The 21,755-nt window shown below is 35.4% G+C and overlaps 2 protein-coding genes across 3 annotated transcripts in view; both read right to left on the bottom strand.

Moving 5' to 3' along the window:
* rcan2 (regulator of calcineurin 2) overlaps nt 1-3,123 on the bottom strand; it is a 72,820-nt gene extending 69,697 nt beyond the window's left edge. The window contains exons 1-2 of the mRNA XM_039692938.2: nt 2,963-3,123; nt 21-238 (exon numbers count right to left, since the gene is read on the bottom strand). Coding sequence (XP_039548872.2) covers nt 21-236 — 216 coding nt within the window. The 5' untranslated portion in view covers nt 237-238; nt 2,963-3,123. The remainder of the gene's footprint in view (nt 1-20; nt 239-2,962) is intronic.
* Nucleotides 3,124-4,565: 1,442 nt separating this feature from the next.
* cyp39a1 (cytochrome P450 family 39 subfamily A member 1) lies at nt 4,566-21,493 on the bottom strand. Of its 2 annotated transcripts, XM_039693408.2 has the most exons (12): nt 21,200-21,491; nt 20,068-20,203; nt 18,648-18,822; nt 18,239-18,388; nt 17,953-18,046; nt 17,263-17,358; nt 17,091-17,181; nt 16,256-16,389; nt 15,074-15,169; nt 14,109-14,197; nt 7,479-7,566; nt 4,566-5,416 (listed from the first exon to the last, which is right to left on the bottom strand). In XM_039693408.2, the coding sequence occupies exons 1-12, from the start codon at nt 21,374-21,376 to the stop codon at nt 5,348-5,350; spliced, it is 1,395 nt and encodes a 464-aa protein (XP_039549342.2). In that variant the 5' UTR covers nt 21,377-21,491; the 3' UTR covers nt 4,566-5,347. The 2 variants fall into 2 exon arrangements, with proteins under 2 accessions (XP_039549342.2, XP_088974951.1); XM_089118825.1 differs by lacking the exon at nt 14,109-14,197 and having other exon boundaries at nt 21,200-21,493.
* Nucleotides 21,494-21,755: the final 262 nt, after the last annotated feature.

Consider the following 21,755-nt stretch of genomic DNA (forward strand, 5'->3'; position numbering starts at 1 on the left):
GGAAATTCATTTAACCTTACCTTGCCCTCATGGTCTTCAAATACTGATTGGTCTACGTTGCAGGCGAAGAGGGACATGGGGAGATCATTGAAGTCGGTGATTTGTTGGAAACTGTCTCCCAGTGAGGACTCCCCCACGGTGGACTGCAGGACTACCAGCTCCTCTCCTCCAAGGAGGTAAACCCGCTGGAGGAACGGAGCACTTCTCATGTTGGCAAATAAATGCTCTCCCTTCATGGCTGTAAGGGGTACACAACCATTTCTAATATCATCAATTGCTTTCAGGATATATTCTACAATTTACAGTCCACTTACAATGTTTTCCATTGACATGTTTGCTTTTTGGCATGACTAAGGTCACTAACCATGAGAAATATATGGTTCCTGGTCAAAATCTTTCACCAAATGTTCTTTGTAGCTATACAAAATTAAGTGGTGAAAACAGTCAATACTCAAAAGTACAAAAGTTTATACTCTTAAATATTGTTTGATCCGCATGATTTTTTTCAATTGTTTACAGGTTGCACACTTTGCAGTCTACTTACTACATTGATGAAACTGGACTGACTAAAAACCGAGCTAAACTGAAGAAAAATCAATCAATATCATTCAACTATAGCTATACAAAGGGTCAGTAACAGTAAACACAAACAAATAGAGGCAATAATATATGTGTGTACTCATATATTGTTTAAAACATTCTTTAATTACAAAACAGGGAAAACTATAAAAAAGCTACTTAAAGTACCCTCACGTGAAATATATAAATCCTTGTCTTGCTTTAAGATATTTATGACCTGTATTTTCTCTGTCCACCCTGCAGGCAGCATAGGAAGCGCTTGTCCTCACGACAGGTGACACGGAACTAGAACAGTTACCTCCCAGAACCCCATCGAGCAGATGTTAACCCCTGGCCTCGGTAACTAACGCTCCACCAAAAGATTAGGTGATGGGCTTAAAGCAGAACTGGTCTCTTGTCAGCCCACACAAACAACAACGGTAAGTGGGGAACAGCTTGCACCCATTTCCATAGAGCTTTTCCACATGCCCTTTCTTCCCATGATCCCCCCTGACAAGCTTGGTCCGTGGGCAACCGCCAGCACTGTCGCCGGTGTCACACGCACTGTTAAATCTCCCGCAGCTATTTTTGGGATCAATAGCCCATCACCAGCCACACATACACGCTCTCTAACACACGCATGCTCTCACTTTCACTCAAGGCTATAGATAGAGGATGGAGCTGTCTGGTTCATTCTTGCCCTGTGTAAACGAGGCTAAAAATAGAACGAGGACTAATGAAATGCAGAGATTGTGAGGAACTTGATTAATATGAAGACTTCCAGACAGGGATCAATTTCATTTGCAATATTACAATGACCCTGAATGAGATAAGGATGAGCATAAGCATGCTATTGGTGCTCAGATTTAGATTTTTAGTGCCTTTAATTTTGGAAATGGTATTTAAAGCTCAGCCAAAAAGTATACTGTTTAACTAAAAGCTATAGACATGTTTGCTTGTTGGCATGACTAAGGTCACTAAACATTCGGAAATGTATGGTTCCTCCTCCTAACTCACCTAATGAATAATCAATATCATTCACCAAATCTTCATTTTAGCCATACAAACTAAAAGGGGAAAACAGTTACAGTACACACAAACAAATGCAGTAAACAAGTATGCTATTAAATATTGTTTAATCAACCTTCATTTTTAAATACCCTCATGTATGCTTTAATATTGACTTTCTGACCCCAATTTTTTTTGTGTATTATCTGTATACATACATACTCAAACAATTATGTAACCAATCTCTTAATTAATTAATCTCGTTTGCCCAATCAAATTAGTTTTATTTTCATGACCTAATTAAAACCCATTCTACAGATGTTAAATTGGGCAATTTGGAAGGTTATTTTCAGAAATATGATTGTTTTCCAATATTGTTTTTTATGTGGTCAATCTGAGATGCAGCATATTCTGGAAAAACTGCATTCAACAATTATAAATAGATAATTGGCTAGTGTGCACTGCACACTAATCAGAAAATTATTTTTCTTCAACTTATTTTTAAGTTAATATATATATAAAGGACCCTGGTCCCTGGTCCTTAAGAAAATTATGTATAACGAAATACTCTAATAGTTATTATAGTGTATTATAGTATATTACAGTGTACATGACCTTATTAGTTACAACTAAGAGATTTTAAAAGCCTTTGGGTACAAACAGTGTCTGTTTAAAAATAAATAACTCTGTATTATATAATATGCATTGTTTGTACAGTGCATAAAGGGCAAAATGAAAAGGGTAAGTGTCAATCACAGTCTACTGCAACCTGTTTGCTGCATCCCCTTTGAGTCATCACTAGAGGAGCGGTCCCTCTGTCGTCATCACCTAACATTCACTTTTCTTCTGTTCGCAATAAGGGTTTATTTTTATCATGTCTCTCTGTCTGATGACTAATATAACAAACCCTTATGGTGAACATGCCACATCAACATTTCAATTCCAGCAACTGTCATTAGAGCACACCACTGTCAAGGTCAAGGAGTGCACTTCATAAACTAGGCTACTATTACAAATTCAATAGCATCATCAAATGTCTTGCATACTCTTTTTAAGATTGTAAGACTGGTTATTGAAGCATATCTGTCTACCAATGCAGACTTTCTAAGTCCCCATAAACTCGTGTAAAAGTAATTTTTTTTTAAACTGACATGCATGCAGGATTAAAGCAGTGCAGAATAAAGTAAACACTATAGTAGTAGCATACACTATAGTTATTACTACATAATATATAGGCTACTATATGTAGAATAGTAAAAACACTTATAAAGCTGCATTCATTTGACACTCTCTCGTTCTCTGAGCATTTATTAAAGCAGCAACACCTGTCAAAACAATACAGTAGCCTACAGATACAGGATGATATAATGGAGCAAGTCGACGCGGTTCTCGGTACCTGTGCGGGATGTGGCAGTCCGGTGTGCGTATCTTCTGCGCGGTGGCTTTGTCTCCCTCTCTTGCCTTTGTGAATCAAGCTCGCATTCCAGCTGCGATTCACTAATCTCCTGACGTTACTGCAGACAGCTTGATTCACCAATGACCGCCTCCCGGCATTCAAATGATGTTTGCTCTAACCACTAATGAAATGCAGCGCTGCGTGCGCGGGGGAGATTCTGGGACCAATAGCCTTCTCCTAAAAGCGAATATGTAAATTCACCAAACTACGTCAGAGGTTTCGCCAGTTAGATGTTGCGGCGGCGCTATGACACGTTCAGCAGGTTGTTTTTAGTAAATGTGGTGCAGGGCAAAGCAGAGACTTAAAATTCTGTCAGAATCGAAAACACTTGAAGCATGGGTTGAATTGTGCGGTGAGTTGAATGCGATAAAATGTGATAGTGTTTGTGGGTATCTAATTATAGCCTACTATAGTAAAAAAAAAAAAAAAAAAAGAAACCCTGCTGAGAGAAACAATTGGAGTTGGTTTGCTGGTCTACGCTGTTTTTTATTTTTTATTTTTTATTTTTTTAATTTTTTTTTTTTTAGCTGAAGATCAGATTTGCCAGGCTAGGAAAACAGCTTGTAAGAACTTTTTTTTTAATCTTAGTGGGTCATTTTATTATATTATTTCTTATTATTGTATGTAAGCCTAATATTAACAAAATTTCAGCAGTGATTTATTTAACATAATTTAATGCTTTTTTATTTACTTATAGGTCAATAGCTCAAGTAAAATCAGATTTTAAGTGGCTGGCTAGATGTATTTAGTGCTCATGCTAAATATTAATTTATGTAGCTTTGGCTCTATTCAGTTAAACAAGATAACATCACCAGTTTACCTCATTAAAAACTAGCTAGAGGGTGAAATCACATCATCAAATATATCATCATGACCACCACCCTCTTGATGTGAAAAGGGAAGTTTCTGTGTAATTTTTCTATTGTTGATCATGCACTGTAAAAAAAATAAAAAAAATAAAAAAATGTATTTCGTCAAATCAACTTAAATAATTTATTTAGTTCAGATAACTTATTATTTTGAGTTTCTGATGACTCACTTTTTCCAGTTCAATCAACTTAAAATTTTAAGGCAACCAGGTTATTTAATTTTTAAGTTAAACCAACAAATTGTTTTTACAGTGTGTTAATGAATGTTGAATTACAAAACTTGTATTATCTGACCAGTAGCACACAGTTGTTTTTAGAGTTTTTGTATATTTTATTTTTTAATTGATTCTTCTTAGAACAATAATGTCAAATGAAGTGCTTTATTTTTGTTACATCACACCACTTTCGAGTATCCTATTAGCCTTCTGCTGAACGTCTCTGGAATGATCTAGGCTATTTGATGTACCTCCCATGATTTTGCAAAGTAGGACACATTTCTGGATCCAACATAGTTGGTCCTGGATGAACATTCCTATCCTATTCAATAAGATTTTAATGTTAGGCTATGTTTGTTTGACGGGAATTTTGTTCCAAGATCAACAAAAGATGATGTTCAAATGGCAAAATCAGTCACATGGTTGGTAAGTAAATGGAAATATAAAGAAGAAGGAAACTTCTGCAGCAAAACATGTTATTTATTGAAACACAATTAAACTTGTCCTTTATTGAAAGAAACACAGTCCACAGTCCTTCCAAATGTATACAAATCCGATCAAGTACATCATCATATTTAATTAATGTAAACATTCTGTTTGCCTTACAAATTAAAGATGCTTGCACCCAAGCACATACAATTGCTCAATAACTTGTCTCATGTAATGTTTTATCCAAAAATGAGTGTACACAGATGCAGTGAAGAACTTACAGACTATTAGACAGATGTGTTTATAGAAACAATCCTTTTCACCACTATACAGAAAAGAAGCACAGTGTTTATCCATGTAATAGTGTGTTTACATATTTCTGTAACCTCCACTTAGTTATATTGTCTATAAACTTTGTCTTTACTTTGTCCATATCATGCACAAGATGTTTCGCTGTAATATGCGGTCGCATACGGCATCACATTTTGTTTACTTCATACATCCTGAAAATGATGTAGTCTCTCAGTTCGAGAGAGGAATTTCCACAACCTCATGCTTTCTGACATATATAAGCTATCAGTTATGGTTAACCCAACAAAACTGTAATATAAACAACTAATATCCTAAATTACCTTTAGCATTGTCTGACTTTCTGATTTAGTATTTGCCTGTGTCCAAGTCACTGTTTAACATTCAGCGTAGAACCTCTGAAGCTCAGCCCAGGATATTATGCGGTTGATCACCACAAGCCTTATGTCAAGACTGTCAACAGAGCTCTAAAGCAGTAGCACAGCCCTCTGAACCCATGCGCTCTATCTGTGCTTGTATCTCACTGTACAGGGTCCATCTGGCTGCTGGGTTCCCACCAAATGCAGAGGGCTCTACAAGAAGCAGATGCATATATTTACCAAGTGCAATGACCACATGCATGTGATGTACAACCCCTGTAAGTATTTTACAATGTACACTGTAAAAATCATAATGTATTTTCTTCTGTCAAATCAACTTAGATAATTTATGCGGTTCAGATAACATAATATTTTTATCTCCTTCATTGTTTTAACTCAATTTTTCAATTTCAATGAACTTAAAGTTTTAACGCATCCAGGTTACTTATTTTTTTTAGTTAAACCAACAATATTTTTTACATTGTAGGAATTTATTGCATTATTTAAATTTCTAAGCATTTTTAAGCGTTTTATCCAAATCTATATAACTACACCACCTTTCAAGAGATTTTTTTTAATGTTTTTGAAATTAAGTCTCTTTCATTTATTTTATCAAAAATTTCAGTAACACTTTACAATAAGGTTTCATTAGTTAACTTCATTAGTTAACTTGAACTAACAATGAACTGCACTTCTACAGATCTTTGTTAATGAAGGTTAATTTAAACATTTACTAACACATTATTAAAATCAAACGTTGTATTAGTTAACATTAGTTAATGCACTGACATGAATAGCTGGATTTTTATTAACAAAGATGACCAAATACAGTAACAAATGTGTTGCGACATGGTTAGTTCATGTTAGTTAATACATTAACCTCTTAACTGTCACCCCCCCCCCCCTTTTTTTGAATATAGATGAAAATGCACATTTCGAACTTAAATGGTTGTAATTCAAGAATGCTTTGGAATATAGACATATGATTGGTCTTGTTTTAAAGAAGACATTTGGCAGATTTTTGTAGAAGTGAAATAAATTAAGAAAGTGAAACAGAAAAAAAGTTATAGAAGTTTGAGTTTATGGAAATGTACAATGTAAAAATATTAATTATTCATATTTTACATAAAATATATATTTTCAAAACCTGGGCTACTCTAAAACGGCAGAAAGATCAAAGCCAAAAATCTGAACAAGTTGTGTTTCAAATTTTAGGTTGATATCTCAAAAAATGAGCTTTCAGTAAGATTTTGTTTGAGCGCAGTACCAAACTTTTTCACTAGGGCACAATCAGACTCCATTACTGCCCATATAAGGGCGTCTGCATTTCCATTCGTGTTTTGAGTGATATGAACCATTATTTTCACAATTTTCATACAATTTCTGAAGTAGAGATCCTATTCAGAAGTAGTATGGGAAGTTTGGCAGATTTTGATATGAATTGAACCTCTAAGAAACACATACAAAGAACACGCATGTAAGTCATAGCTGCCACGTCACAAATGGTGAATTTATTATTTTTTTTCTTGATATTTCAAACTTTTCAGACCTTTTTTCCAAAATAATTGAATGGATTCTATCTTTTGAACTTTTGGCATGAAAACAAACTGAGGTATCCACCATTTTTTCATGAATTTTCATGTTTACTGCTATTTTAAAATAAAGGTCTGAACACGCCTTATGAGTATGAAAATATTCTTGTTGCATATTGATAAATTATGGCTCCTCTGTAATATATTTTGAAAATCAGTCACCAAATATGGAAACTAGAGATTGTAAGCTTTCAAATGATATATAGTTTGTCAATATTATTTAAGGTATTTACTAAGATATTATTGTTTTAAAAATATAGTGGCAAACGTCCCACCTGTGGGACAGTGACAGTTAAGTGTTAACTAATGTTTACAAATGAAACCTTATTGTAAAATGTTTCCGAAATTTCAATATCAACAAGTTATCAAGTTGCTGTAAAACAGATTTTTTTTTGACTGAATACATGTATATGACCCATATATGAATGCATGATTCACGCTTCTGGAATGAACTTGGTCATTGGTGGGCAAAACTTACAAAGTTATTTTTGGTCAGGCCCAAGAATTGCAAGGGTAAAGAGCAGGATGGTGCTTAAGCATTAGATTGGCCCCTTGTTGGGTAAATACTGCCATAGGAAGGAACACATCTGGAAATGATTAACCTAATGCCTACTTTGAAGCCATCTCTTTCAAGGCTTATTTACCATTCTCTATTGGATGTTACTCTTTCTTATGTTGCTTACCGGTTTAGGCACTGGATCCAACAGGGTGAATTCAAACTTGTGGAGGATGAGGGCAACAAACATATGCAATTCCATAATGGCATACCACCTGATGACACAATAAACAACAAGTGGTTCATTTTCTTTTTCATGTGCTCTTTCTCATTAAGAAACATTTCTAGAAGCAAACTCGTCACTCTGAAGTGCTCATCACTTCACAAGCCGGCTTGAATAGCATGTGTATTAGTATTCTGATGGTATATTGCATGATGTCTAGCTGCCTCCCTCCCTCGAGTGCTGCTGAATACTGGGAAAACTGTGATTGAAATTGCAGGTAGAAAAGCAAAATGTGAATGAATGTCTTGTATTGCGTTCAAATTCCAGTTGCATTCATCATAGCCACAGTGGCCTTGTTTGGCGGATGGGAGAAGAGGAATATTAGATGCAGCCGAGTGCAAGAATGAAAGATTCCTGGGTGAGACAGAGAAAGGAATTATGCCAGGCAATAAAGGGAGGGTGAGAGATGCAAGTCATGATTCTTGAAATAATCATCTCAAATAACCTTGAGGGCCGTGACTCATTCAGGGGCACTGTGTTACTGACGCAAGTAGCAATCCTCTAAAATGATCAAAATCAAATCATATTGAGTGAGAAAAATGAAATACGTGGGTGTGCGTGTGCCACACTCAGTGTACTAATTTATGGCCATGTCCAGCTGAGAGATCTGTACAAGCCTGAGAAATTATTACTGAGCCGCCTTATGACAATGTGACATTTGAATGCAGGAAGTTGGTAAGCATAGATTGAATATTTCAATGGAATTTTAAATTATTCCAGAGAGAATGTGATTGTGATGTTAAAGGGGTCATCGGATGCCCATTATCCACAAGTTGGTGTGATTCTTTAGGGTCTTCATGTAAAGAATGTATCAATTGGTTAAAATTTTAACTGATTTAAGCTGATAGAAGAGCAACTTTGACTGAAATAACCAACTGAGGTATGCAGCAAAGCATTTGTGAAGCCACAATACGCACAACCTTGAGGTGGATGGGTACCACTCTGGGTATCATCTCCACTACAAATAGTAAAAAGAGGCTACAATTTGCAAAGACTGGAAAATGTTGCCTTGTCTGATGAGTCTCGATTTCTGTTGAGACATTCAGAGTCAGAATTAGGTGTAAACAGAATGAGAGCATGGATCCAGCATGCCTTGTTACCACTGTGCAGGCTGGTGGTGGTGGTTTAATGGTGTGGGGGATGTTTTCTTGGCACACTTTAGGCCCCTTAGTGCCAATTGGCCATCGTTTAAATGCCACTGTCCATCCTTTTAATGGCTAGCCATGTACTCATCCTCTGATGGCTACTTCCAGCAGGATAATGCACCATGTCACAAAGCTCGAATCATTTCAAATTGGTTTCTTGAACATGACAGTGAGTTCTCTGTACCTAATCCTTTAGCTGAGTGTATATATATATATATTCTTGTTTAACTTTTTTCACTTATATTATTTTTTTTTTAAAGTAAAAAAATATATATTCATTATTTCTTTATTATTCATTATTGCATTATTTTATGCAACGTTACGTTGATGCATTTAAACTATATGACTTTGTGTAGTTTAATGTAAAACAATGCGTAGTGTTGCTGTCCTTTGAGGGAAAAAGTAGGCTACTTTACATTTGTATGCGAATACTTAACAAAGTATGTAGTTCCTTACATTCCACCACAGGTTATTTTGAAAATTAAAGTAAAAAAGTAGGTCTGTTGTCACAATATTAACAAATTGTTGCTAACTACAGCTGCGTCCCATATCAAAGTGCGCATCTGAAGCGCTCGGACCGGTCTAGCCTGCGGAGGATTGTTCTTGTCGCCTAGCAACAGTGACTGACAGCTGCCGATGACGAGAGTAATGTTTGCACTAGACTTTTTTTATATTCAAATGGGATTTAAATTCAAATAGGGTTGAAAATCTGTGTAAATATTTTCACCATGGTCCATTTCTGTACATAATAAAAAGAATACATGACTAGCCTACAAAACTGCATCAATAGCCTACGATGTTAGTGAACATTTGAATATATAGGCCAATATGTGTGTGCCTATGCATCTTTTCTTTTCATATTTTATTACATTATTTACATAAGTTAACACCCAATACTTCAACAGTTTAAAGTGTAATCCGGCCATTCAGGACTGAATAGGCCTATGCACCAGTCTTGGCTAATACATGAATCGGCGGCGCCGGGGCTGAAACATCCTCCCCATGTCCTCCAGTAAAATTTAAAACAAAAAATGGCAACAATCAATTCTGTCTCCATAGCTGTTTACTCAATTACTGTACGTCACAACAAGGAAAAAATGACACGTCGACTTTAAGTAACCAGCAAAGTAAGGCATTATTTCTAAATGTACAACAAATATCTTTTTCAAATGAGTAACGCAAGTTCTTTGTTTTCACAATTATTAACTGACACCACTCCTGTTCCCTTTGTTGAGACAAATCGGGAGTGAGGTGCAGGTGTTGTGTATGCTGTGTAAACATAATGGTTATAGTAGTTCTAATCTAGACTAAATGTCATCTCACTTACACAAAAACAGATTCAGTATCCCTCAAAATTAATAAAAACAGTAAAATTATAACTCCGAATATTACGCAAACCGTCAATAGTGAAATGTTAAACAACACAACTACTTTATGTATTTACTCTCACTTTATTAACCAGTGCCTTTGATGACCCAATTCAACCAAACCAATAAGCAAAATGACTGTAAATAAACATCAAATTGTAGTTTAATTTTTATGTAGTTGAACTCTCTTCTTCTGTTCTTGAACTGAAAGGTTTGTTTGAGCTGCACCTTCTACTGTACAGGCGTAAATTTACATTTCCTTCTGCCTGAGGCTTATTTATTGAACTTTTGTGTGAAAGGGCCTTTACATTTGCCAAAAATATAACTTTTTTTGTTATTAAAAAACAAACAAACAAGCAAGCCCTGCCCAGGTGAGGAAAATGAATGCAAAATAACGCAATTAGAAACTTTTTTTATGGAGCAGCGCAATATTGTAACTCATTACATTTAAAAGTAACTTTCCCCAACAGTGGTGCTATGCATAATAGAAAATGTTTCATATTTGTTTAAATAATTCATGATTTCATTTTTTTATTAGCTCCCAATATGCATCTGCCTTCCTCTCTATATTACTCCACCTCTCTCTTACTTTTTTGTTATCTGTTTCTCCATCTCATATATTCCCAGACCGATTATCATGCATCTGTTCTGGGGGGTCTCGAAAGGTCACTGGTCTGTGCCTATGCTTTTGATCTTCCTGTGCTGCTGGGAAAGTTCTTCCAGTCTTTAACGTCATACTGACCCCGGCCGCACACTCCCCGTGGTGGTCTTGATGATGTCATCAGCCGGGGCCCAAAGGGCTGGGACATTAGGGCCAAGAATGCTCAGTGCAACATAAAAGCAGTGCCATGGATTTATATCAACATGGCACTATACCAGGAATGGGCCCATTGTGCGCACTATCAATAATGCAGCTCCATGATTTACAAGCATCACCTGTAAATCGAATCACACGCTGGCAAAGTTCTAGGTGGTAACAGCTATGAACTTATCGTGCCAGCCTTGGTGTAAATAACCCAAGGGAACTGACATTCTCATCAATAGAGCCAAAGGGGAAAAGATGGGCTGGTGCAGCTTGTGGCATTTGCTATAGGCCAAGTGCAACCCGTAGTGTTCCTGCTACAGGGTAAAGACTCTGACCAAACCTTGAAGGCAAAAACAGCCCCCGAGAGCATTAAAGGTGCAATGAGCGATTTCTGAAAAACGCTGTTGAAAGTGAATCTCTCAGAAAAAAAAAGGTACAAAGGTTGTCACTGGGGCTGTACCTTTTCAAAAGGTAAACTTTTGTCCATTTCATGAGCTAATAAGTACATTTTAGGTGTTAATGTGTACATTTTAGGTGCTAATATGTCCATTTTAGGATATGTCAATTTCATGAGCTAATATGTCCATTTTAGGTGGTAATATGTACATTTTAAGTGTTAATATGTACATTTTAGATGCTAATATGTCAATTTCATGAGCTAATATGTCCTTTTTAGGTGATAGTATGTCCATTTTAGGTGCTAATATGTACATTTTAGGAGGTAATATGTACATTTTAAGTGTTAATATGTACATTTTAGATGCTAATATGTCAATTTCATGAGCTAATATGTCCTTTTTAGGTGATAGTATGTCCATTTTAGGTGCTAATATGTACATTTTAGGTGGTAATATGTCCATTTTAGGTGCTAATATGTACCACTAAGGTACCAATATGCAGCCTTTGGGTACAAAAGTGTACCTTTTGAAAAGGTACAGCCCCAGTGACAGCTTTTGTACCTTTTTTTCTAAGAGTGGACTGAGTACCCCAAAACACTAGTATAATGTTAGTAGCCAATCAGCAGAGGCGGACAGAGTACACAGCTTTATTACTTGAGTAAAAGTACAGATACTCCTTGCTAAATTTTACTCAAGTACAAGTAAAAGTACTACAGTCAGATGTCTACTTGAGTAAAAGTACTTCATTTGTTTTAAAATTACTTGTCAAGTGTCAAGAGTACAAGAGTAATTTTTCGAAATATTGCATTACTACTACCACAGTGCTTACATTTATGTACAAAAACGTCCTACATGGAGTTAGGAAAAATGTTAGAAGTAGTAACGGTTATGGATAGAAATGTAGTGGAGTAAAGAGTACAATATTTCCCTCTCAAATGTACTTGAGTAAAGTCATGAGTACTCCCCAAAAATGCTACTCGAGTAAAGTACAGATCCCTCAAAATTGTACTTAAGTACTGTACTCAAGTAAATGTACTCCGTTACTCTCTGACTCTGCCAATCAGAAGTAAGGGGGTGTGTCCACTCATGATTGGGGAGGACAGAGAGTGAGCAAGAGATTTGAACAAAGACTGTAGAAAGAGTGATGGCTGAGAGACATTGCAAAAGAGAAAAGGTCAGAGCAATATAACTGGACAAGAATGATTATGATCAGGCAAGAGCTTTAGGACCCGCTTTTATATTAGAAAAGCTTTCCAGCACTGAAGAGACCTAAGCAGGAAAGCCTGAAAACGCCCTAAGGTTGCGTTGTTTCAGCTCTACATATGAGTATTATTGGTTTTGCTATTTTTAACAGAACCAAGATATGCTGTTGTGGTAATGTTAGCTATACTGTAATAGTACAATTTTGAGTTTCGTTGTTTGTCTGGGGCTGGTGTGCTGCTGGTGACTAACAACAAACTCTTGCTTGTATATTCTGGATGTCCAGTATGTTCATTTTTTGTTCTTCCTTGTTGTTAGTTCGTCATTCGTTAGTTTGTTGTTGTTTCTACATTAAATTATTACAATATAAAAATTAGGGCTGTGCAAAGATTAATTGCGATTAATCACATCCAAAATAAAACTTTGTGTTTACATAATAAATGTGTGTGTGTGTGTGTGTGTGTGATGTGTATAATTACTTTGTATATATAAATACATATGGATGCTTGTCTATATTTAAGAATTTTTTTCCACGTAAATACTGTAAATACATAATCTATATTATATATAAATATTTATATATGAATAACACATTTTCTTAAATATATACATGCATGTGTGTGTATTTATATAATTATACATCGCAAATATACATTATAGACACAAATATATTATGTAAACACAAACTTTATTATTAATCTTTGCACAGCCCTAATAAAAATTTAGGTGCGATTAATTACAGAAAAAAAAAAGTGTGAATAATTTTTAAATTGATTGACAGTTGATTTCAGATATCAACAGTGTTACTCACTGTTGATCTCACTATTGTTGTCAGATTTTATTGCTAATTTTTTATTGCTTACTTAAATGTAATCTTGACTAAGGTTTCTATCGATTTCAAGTAAACTGGAGCTGTACGTGCTTGACTGGAAAAGGAACTAAAATGCAGCCAGATGTGCATGGCATGAAAGCCCTAACCTCTCTAAGCTGACTAAACTAAAGTTCAGAGAAGTTCAAGACAAAGAACAGCTGTCAAAGGAAAAAGAAACAAGTACTATGATGCATGATAATATACATTTAAAAAAAATTTTTTTCCTCAGTATTTCATTAGTTAAAATAAGTTAAAATAGAATTTCATGCAATTGTTTCCCAGCACGCAGAGCCATGTTTAAATCTGCAAGTCATTAGACTGTTTATTGTGTTGGCACTGGTGGTTGTGTTTGTTGCCCCTTTGAGTAATAAGTGATGTGTCAACTGTCAAGTGCATCTTTTTCCTTAAATATTTGGCTGTCATCATTGTGGTTTATGTGATGGATGTTAAGGATGAAAATGTTGGATGAAAATATTGTTATAAAAACAATCAATGTGTTGCAATATGTTGTCTTTGACACTTTCAATATTAAACGTTTGACAAAAACCTGAAAAACGTTAGACAAAATATATATATATATATATAACATTTAAACAATTTTATAGAATACATGAAAAATATTAAATTATAGTATTTATATATTTAATTGCATGGAATACTTTCCTCTATTTATTGAAGTTTATTGAATGTAAATTTTTTTTAAGTGTACACAAAGATTATTTCGTATAAACACAACAGTTTTTCTAACCTTCCTGGGCACTGATTTTTCCCCCCTCCAAATGCCACAAACCCTTCCAAGAGGACATTCTTTTCTAAATCTGCCTTTTCCCATCGTTCCTGTGGGAAGAAAAGTTTCATTAAAAATAATCTACTCAGACGAGGGCCAGAATACACCAACAGAGCCCGTATTCCAGCGCTCCAAGGTTTCATTTAATAACAAGACATATTTACAGTAATCTCTGAATAACTTTTTGAATGCAATGTCCATCCGTTCACTAATGCGGCTTTATTGTGCGCATAAGTCAATAATTGCTCGAGTTCCATTAGCAACTCAAAAGCCGACAAAATTAAAGCAACTTTTGAATTGGTCAAAAAGTCCAGCCCTCCAAGGTTTTCATAGATTCAAAACAATTTGTATAGTTTTCCAATGGACAAGATTACTGAATGTTCATTTAGACCACAGCCATATTCAGTGTGTAAAATATTTAAGTGCATTTCCACTGTTAGAGAGAGAGAGTTTTAAATGTAGTATAGATGTAGACAGTCTCTGTGAGTGATGCTATTTCTTTCAAGACATTAGTAGACAGAAATGTAATGGAATCTCTATAGGCGTTTGCCGGAAGGTTAATTGTGAAGATAACTGTCAGGCCTATTATTCCCGTTTTAATGGAGCACAGCTGGAGTTTCCAAGCACATTGTGACCAGCACTACACAGCTTGCCAGACAAACTGGAAGGAAGTTTTATTGAAAGAAAATACTAATAAAAGAGATGCTGGTTCTATCTTTGATACCTCATAGAGCAAGAAAAAAAAAAACGATGTAAAAAGACTCCTCAAAAAGTGCAGGAGCATTTAATAGTAAAGCACTTTACTTGCTGGGGGAAAAGCATTTTATGAGCATGTGTCTTATGTCTATTTTATTTTGGTTTATAGTGGAATTTGGGTTAACCTCATCCTGTGGCATGAGGTCATTCAGAAAGGTGAAGTAACTCACAGGTTTGAAATCTTCCGGGTCTGGGAAATACTTGGGGTTTCGGTGAGCCCAGTAAGGAGACAACATCAGTATGTCTCCAGGTGGGATAATATAATTCTGAAAGCAGAAAACACACACATACATAGATACAGTTCCTTTTTAGCTGACAGAAAGCCTGTTAATGTTTGCTTTGCAATCTGTGAGGCAGATCTCTCTCTCTCACTGTAAAAAATAAACCGTAAATTTTACGGTAAAAAAACGGCAGCTGTGGTTGCCAGAACTTTACCGTTAAAAATACGGTAGGAGCGTTAATGGTTTTACAGACTTAACTTAAAATTTAAAGTAATAAACCGTAATTTATTTTCTGATAAAATGTGGATTTACCAACTTATTGATGTATTGATATCTGTTTTAGACCATTGTAATATACTGACAACCAACAATCATCACAGCAGTGATGCGAGTTACATGAGCAATTACAGCTCATCACAAGTGAATTCTTGTATAAAGCAACACTTAATTAAAGAAGCTGCACAATGTCATTCACACAAACATTAAGCACCATCATGGTAACACACATGAAATTAAAAAAATGCAATAAACATTAATTTAACAACATTAAATGTAACATATAACCCTAATCTACATAACTGATTAGGAAAAAAACAATAAAACTATGAGGAACCATAGTTATTTCAACAAAAATACATAAAATGTGAAGTGTCACACAGGGAATTGTGGGAATGTCAATTTATTCTTTTTCACTTTCAAAAACTGTAAATTTAACGGTATTTTACTGTAAAATTATATCACAGTTATTTACCGTGTATAGTACAGAAACTTTCTGTTTACCAATTAACAGTTTTGCACTGTAGCATTTTTACAGTATTTTACCGTTAAAATCACGGTTATTTTTTACAGTTACAGCTCTCTCTCTCTCTCTCTCTCTCTCTCTCTCTCTCTCTCTAGTATTAGTAGTAGTCTACAAATGTAACATTTGTTTGAACACACAGCCTGCACTTATGGATAGGGATTTTAAGAATGTAATTTAAGCTTTTCTCTCTTTATTGTATTTACGGTTTATATTAAAACACAGGAAAGATGCTGTTTATCTATGTGCTACTATAGTATTTGTTTTGCATAAATCCAAGAGAAACACTGAAAAAAAATCGATTGTACACTAAATAATCTGTTATGGCTAACCTGTAATTTGAGAGGTCGCACTACTTTACGAGTGATGGCTCCAGGGGCCCTCAGCCGAATGCCTTCCATGATACACCACTTCACATATGGGATCCGCTTTAAGTCATCTAGGGTCACCTTTGTCTTCTCCTTGTCTTCAATGCAAAGCAAACACATAAGTACTATAGTGACTATCCATGATGTGTGCTTAAGAGAATGTCTAATTCACTATGAACAAAGCCTGGTTGGATCTGTCTAAGCACAATGAAACAATTTTATTATATCCTATTTAACTGTCATGTGCTTTAGCAATATGCATATAGAAGTGCATTATGATTCATTTTGATAACATGCTAATAATGATTATTAGTGCTTATGGAAATATGAATTATTTTCTGAACAGATTTGTAGGGCTTGAAAAACACAATGCATGAGAGCTTGCTGTCCTCTAGTGGATTTGTGAGGAAATTCAGGAATAAGTGGTCCCAAATATTGAGAGCAGCAAATCAGCATATTAGAATGATTTCTGAAGGATCATGTGACTCTGAAGACTGGAGTAATGATGCTGAAAATTCAACTTTGCCATCACAGGAATAAATTACATTTTAATATATATTACAGTAAAAATAAAAAAACTCCTATTTTAAGCTGTAATAATATTACAATATATACTGTATTTTGGTGAGCATAAGAGACTACAAAAAAAGCTTTGGAAAATCTTATAGACACCCACATTTTTTAAATTAGTTTATGTTTATAATGAAAGCAATTATAAAGTGCTACCAAATATATCAGGTTTTTTGTCTAATGTTGAGGAAACATAGAAACCCCTTTGTTTTGAGAGATTTGTTTTTACCTTGGTCTCCGAGGGCAGTGCTGATCTGATCCATTGCAATCTTATACACTTCAGGATTGGACACGATAAAAGCAATGGTCCAAAATGTTATCTGGAAAAAAGTGAAACGTTTGGTCTCAGTACGTTTTGTTAATCTGGGTTCACACAACACTGACATAAACCTCTCACTTACTGGTATAGCATTTGCCAGGGAAGCCCAAAGCAAAAGTAAACCATAATTTGGTAGATATTTGTCAGATACTGAAGTAGTCAGGTGCTGTAGTAAAGTCTAAGGAGAAAGAGAGACAGATTTAAAGAATGTTGATAACCAAAAAGTTTTAATTCCCATTGACTTCCATTATATTTTTTGGTCCATACAATAGAAGTCAATGGGAACCTTCAAAAACAGTCTTCAAAAACGAATACAGGTTTACTTTGGAATGACATGAGGGTGAGTAACAGAATTTACATTTTTGGGTACACTATTCGTTTAAACAATGACCAGGTATGGCAGATAGAATGAGTCTATTATGCTGATATATGATAATGCCAAATATATGATAATGAGAAGAACAAAACTGAAATTTCAAATGTCTTATCGTCCTACAAAAAGGCTTGGAAGCCTGAATGAAACTCTTTAGCTCCCTCTATTGTGCAAACATGTTCATACATTTAAACATTAAACATTTCAAGACTCTATGCCATATGTTTTGAGATCAACATAAAGTAAAACTTTAAGTCATTTCACACTGTTTTTGACAGAAACAGTTGGACGATAGCACTCCATTTCGGTTTCCAGGGATAAATTAAAATCCCCATAATTGCCATAGTTGTTTTATCATCAACATGTGGAGGAATTTTTAGTATAGATTACCTATATTACCTTTCCATAACTCTCACTGTAGAGAGTCTCCTCTGCATTGGCAACCATATTTCTTAGCAGAGAAATGAGCCATTGCTTTGACTTTGCCCATTCCCTGAGGACAGAAAAGGAACATCCTTTACCTCTTTGGCTATAGATGTTTTGAATGCATTTAAGAAAAATATGTAGATATGCAAGACCTTCAGTCGAGTATCGTTTTAAGTAACTTGTGAAACATGATTAAGGAAACTAATTGTGCTTAATAATTGCAGTTTTCAGTCATATTGAGGCAGTACAGCTCACATACTTCAGGAACATGTCTGGGAGTTGGGAGCCATACTCAAATCCATCATCATATGTTGTGAACTTCTCAAGGAACTCCTGCCTGGATAGGGCACTACTGGGGGAGTTACATCGACCCAGTAAGTTACACATCACTGCTGGATACATAACACTCCTGAAAACAAGTTAAAAAGTGTCTAATTCAGTTTTAAAGACTTGCATTTATCTTGTCAGATTGCAGGATTAATGTAGTGGATTATAAAATATTATAGTCTACATATCATAATCATAATCTAATGATATGCAGTGGCATTATTAGGCACAGAATTGGTCATTTCCATGTTAACCAGTTGCTTCAAAGTGCATGGAAGGTATCTACTGTTCTCTACGGGAAACTATAGCACAATGTAAATAATTGATGTAAGAGGAAATACTTGATGAGCTCATTTAGCTGTCCAGATCCTTCGCTTCCAAGGCTCTCCAAATGGTCATTAAATTCTTCACAGAGATGAGCGGAGAGCATTGCTGCGTTGCCCGGAGTCAGTCTGCCCTTGATTATGCTGATACATGTCGGATGGGTCTTAAAGAAACTGTCTTTGCTGATAGAAGCTGGACAGGAACGCAAACAAGGTTAACATGAGTAATCACATTATCACTGAATACAGATGACGTTTATCTTATATTGAGTTCAGTCAGTTCCAAGGTCATGTGCAGGGAAATGCAGACATTTTGAGAGGCATGGCTCAAGTAAAAAAAGAGCAATTCTCCTAAATACGTATTTTTTTACTTTTTTAAAACAAAAAAGTATATATTAACACAACTCTGACTTCCTTTTAAAAAAAATTATTTCCTCAAATCTTGGTCCAATGAAACCATGGTCTCCTTAGTATTCACTAGGTTTATAAAGCAGCAAAGGAAACCATGCCACAATGTGCATGTTTTTTTATGCAAATAATTTCAATCACGTATATATTTGTCACCTGATGGTGACATGGACTTGGTTTCACATTTGAGGGAGGACTATATCATCATCATCATCAAATACCTCCCGATACCAACATCATCAAAAACCTCCAAAATCCACATTCAGAAGGAGTTTGTTTTAAACCTACTATCCTCCATCTGTTTGCATCTGTAGATTTCTCCTAATTCACCAATTTAGTTTTCTAAATTCCAGGGGGATAGACATTTGATGTGTGCAAGTCATTAACTGGGGACATTCTGTGGCTTTAGTTATTTTGTTTATCCTATTTACCAGCATTGCCCTGTCAATTAGATGCAAATGTGCACAAAACTAGTTGACGCCTAATTTGCGTATCAGTTTATCGATTGTGATGATGTTATTAGACACACATTGTATTCAACTGGACCCCATTTAGTACAATAGCACTGTATGGCCATGATATATTTTCCTTAGCTAAACTAGCTAACTTATTACATTAGCTAGCTCATGAGGCATGCATAGCAAGACACAGGTTAACTATATTTGTCTTTGGCTAATCAGCAGTAAATTCGAGGCACTGGTAGTTTAATCTTTTGTTCATCGCCACTCACCTCAACACAACCCAAGAAAACACAGAGAGAGAGAGAGAGGGAGCGCTTCAGAACTCCTGACCTGATATTTAGATATACTATTCAATAAATATATTTGTTTGAAAGGGAGGCTGTGCGCAAACAGGAATATATATTATTATTATTTTTTTTTTTAAAGCACCGCAGAATAAAAGGGCACTTTCTTTCCAGGAATAAAAAGGACAGGTGCTCAAGCCCCTTTATGTGTGCACGTGCCTGGTCACGTGTGTAAGAGAGTAATGACATTGATTCAAATTGATTGCATTTATTGGTAACATGTACCTGTGTTGTAAACAGGTTCTTGCACTGCTTGTTCAAAATCAACATCTTTGGAAGTGAAAAAAGCTCGGAAGTCCTCATTTAGGGTCACAAACGTCAGTCTCTTCCCAGCAGCTACAACAGTGAAAACTGGTCCATACTAGAAAAAAACAAATGCTATTATAGTTTTAGGAATTGTACTTTATTATTTCTATTTCATACAAATGATAACGAAAAAATACAGTGCAAAACAGGCAATTTATTTAGTGACCCCAAGTGAACCTTAAATGACTTGAAAACACTCTTTTTGTGTGATTTTTGCTTTGGCAGAAGAGCAGTTGTCCATTCAGCAAACCTCTCATTAGCATCAATGCTTTCACAGAACTGGCACAGTCGTGGCCAGAACAAAAACTGTGTCAAAAAAAAAGGCCACTGTGTGCAGCTCCTGCCCTAGTTGCATAAATTAATGATGCTGAACTGAGCTGTCCTCAAACTCGGTTAGTATGGCACAGCTCAAAAACAAAACACACCAAGATTGGCCACAGGGCACCAGCACAGTGTCTGGGTTATATTTCTGCAGTTATAGATAATGAAGGTAAAAAAAAAATTCTTGCAATCCCACAATGTTAATAAATATGCATGCATTATGAATATAAGCAAGCATGGTAGAGCAAAGAAACTTGTTTAGATAGAAAGCCTGAGTGAACATTTTCTAATATGATTAAATTGGTTATATAATATAGATTTAAAATAAAACGTAAAACATAAAATTATAATACATATCTGTTATTTTTTTATTTTTTTTACAATTTTAATTACCACACTGTGCTTTTAAATTTGTCGCATAATAGTTGAGTGCAGCAGGTTCATCACAATTTGCATGGGAGGAGCTGGACTTCTGAACCCACTGTCATCAAACCTGTATGATTTATGCCCCAGACAATTAGCAGACTTTTAAATACAGTTTTACAGGTTTTTTTTTTTAATATAAATATATATTGTGGGAAAAATTAACAACACTGGAACCAAAATTTCACAAATCCCACTGCACTGTCACTTGCAAAGATGAAAATTAAAATATTAATTATTAGTAGTATTAGAAATTTATTTATATGTCTATACATCTTCAAGTAATTTTCTCAAAGGGCAAACTTACTTTGGCTCTGGCTTGCTGGATGAAATGCAAAGGTGCTTTGCCAAATTCAAAAGCAGCACCAAACCAAGGTATCCAACCTCTTATGCAAGGAGGAGCATTGGGGTGACTTTTACCAAAAATAAGATGAAAAGAAATAATAACAATTGACACAGTCAAAATTAAAGTAATCCATTCCATCGCAATCTAGAGTGCAATGATGCTCGACTGGAACGCATATGATGAGTCTGTGTGGAAAAAGTCCAGTTAACATATCTGCTATCAGATCGGATTCTCTCATTACGAACTCTGAGCCATGACCTCCCCACCACACCGTTAACCCCTCCCACTTTAAACAACCCATTGTATCATTATCATTAGCCCCTCCTAATAACAACACTAACCCCTCCCACACTCTTCTCACACCATGATATAACACCTCCCCTCCTCGATGGCCCCATCCCACTGTGCGACAGATGTTGCTACTTGAAGGATATCGCCCTGCTGACTGAGCAGTTTAGTATATATATATATATATATATATATATATATATATATATTTACACACACATAATGCATG

The sequence above is a fragment of the Pimephales promelas genome, chromosome 13 (assembly GCF_988280905.1).
Source record: "Pimephales promelas chromosome 13, fPimPro1.hap1.1, whole genome shotgun sequence".
Lineage (NCBI taxonomy): Eukaryota > Metazoa > Chordata > Actinopteri > Cypriniformes > Leuciscidae > Pimephales > Pimephales promelas.

Excerpts from the sequence above, each read along its gene's own strand:
- cyp39a1 (XM_039693408.2), bottom strand. The coding sequence starts at position 21,376 with ATGGAATGGATTACTTTAATTTTGACTGTGTCAATTGTTATTATTTCT. Across the intron at positions 20,204-21,199 it reads TCCAGCAAGCCAGAGCCAAA|TATGGACCAGTTTTCACTGT; the intron begins GTAAGTTTGCCC and ends GTTTTTTTCTAG. Across the intron at positions 15,170-16,255 it reads TGCGACCTCTCAAATTACAG|AATTATATTATCCCACCTGG; the intron begins GTTAGCCATAAC and ends TTCTGCTTTCAG.